Below are 774 nucleotides of genomic sequence, written 5' to 3'. Positions count from 1 at the left end.
GGGGGGGGGGGGGATGACTTTATTAACTAGCAACACTGTTGCTGGTTCGCAGACCCCAAGCCCAGGCGCCACTGCCCAGCATCCCTCTGGGCGTTGTGTGCAGACAGGTCCAAGCCATGTCGTAGGAGCCAGGAAGCATCACCTGAACGCCGGGCACCATGGCTGCTCCCCAGGTGGGTCTGATGGGGCAAAGGCGGCGGCGGAGGGTCCCCTGCGCTGTTTCTAACGACGGTGGCAGCTCCTCCACGCTCCACGGGACGTTCCTCCCCCCTCCCCCCCGCCCCACAGTGTCTTGACCGTGTTTTTGCCTCTTGTCTCTTCCCCAGAGGTACCTCAGGGACTTTTTCAGCGTGATGCTCCAGTCAGCGACGTCCCCGCTACACATCGACAAGGTGGGGCTGACACTGTCCAAACACACCGTCTGCGAGTTCTCGCCGTTCTTCAAGAAGGGCGTCTTCGACTACAGCAGCCACGGGACGGGGTAGGGCCGGTGATGGGGCCACGCCACGCAGTGCCTTCTGGTCCGAGCGGCCCCCCAGCCAGGGGCCTGGACCCCTCACCGCTTCCTCCTAGTGCCTGAGCGGAGCGTGGGGCTGGGGGGCCGGGCTGGGTGACGGTGACCTTGACGGCGGCGGCTGTCCCTGCCCCTCGTGGGTGCATGTGGCCTTCTCCCTGTTGTGTGCAGAATCCGTCCCCATGGCTCCATCACCCTGGGACCCCGGGGCCGAGCCAGCCTGGGGCTTCCCGAGGTGGGTGGCTGACCACACCTCCCTA

At 65.8% G+C, this 774-nt stretch overlaps 1 protein-coding gene across 1 annotated transcript in view; it reads left to right on the top strand.

Moving 5' to 3' along the window:
• Positions 1-485, top strand: part of KIF16B (kinesin family member 16B) — a 277,180-nt gene extending 276,695 nt beyond the window's left edge. Inside the window, exon 26 of the mRNA XM_007451451.1 lies at positions 327-485. Coding sequence (XP_007451513.1) covers positions 327-485 — 159 coding nt within the window. The remainder of the gene's footprint in view (positions 1-326) is intronic.
• The last annotated feature ends 289 nt before the right edge of the window (positions 486-774 follow it).

The sequence above is a fragment of the Lipotes vexillifer genome, unplaced genomic scaffold, assembly GCF_000442215.2.
Source record: "Lipotes vexillifer unplaced genomic scaffold, Lipotes_vexillifer_v1.1 scaffold670, whole genome shotgun sequence".
NCBI classification, from domain to species: domain Eukaryota; kingdom Metazoa; phylum Chordata; class Mammalia; order Artiodactyla; family Lipotidae; genus Lipotes; species Lipotes vexillifer.
This window is presented reverse-complemented; position numbering and strand designations above follow the sequence as displayed.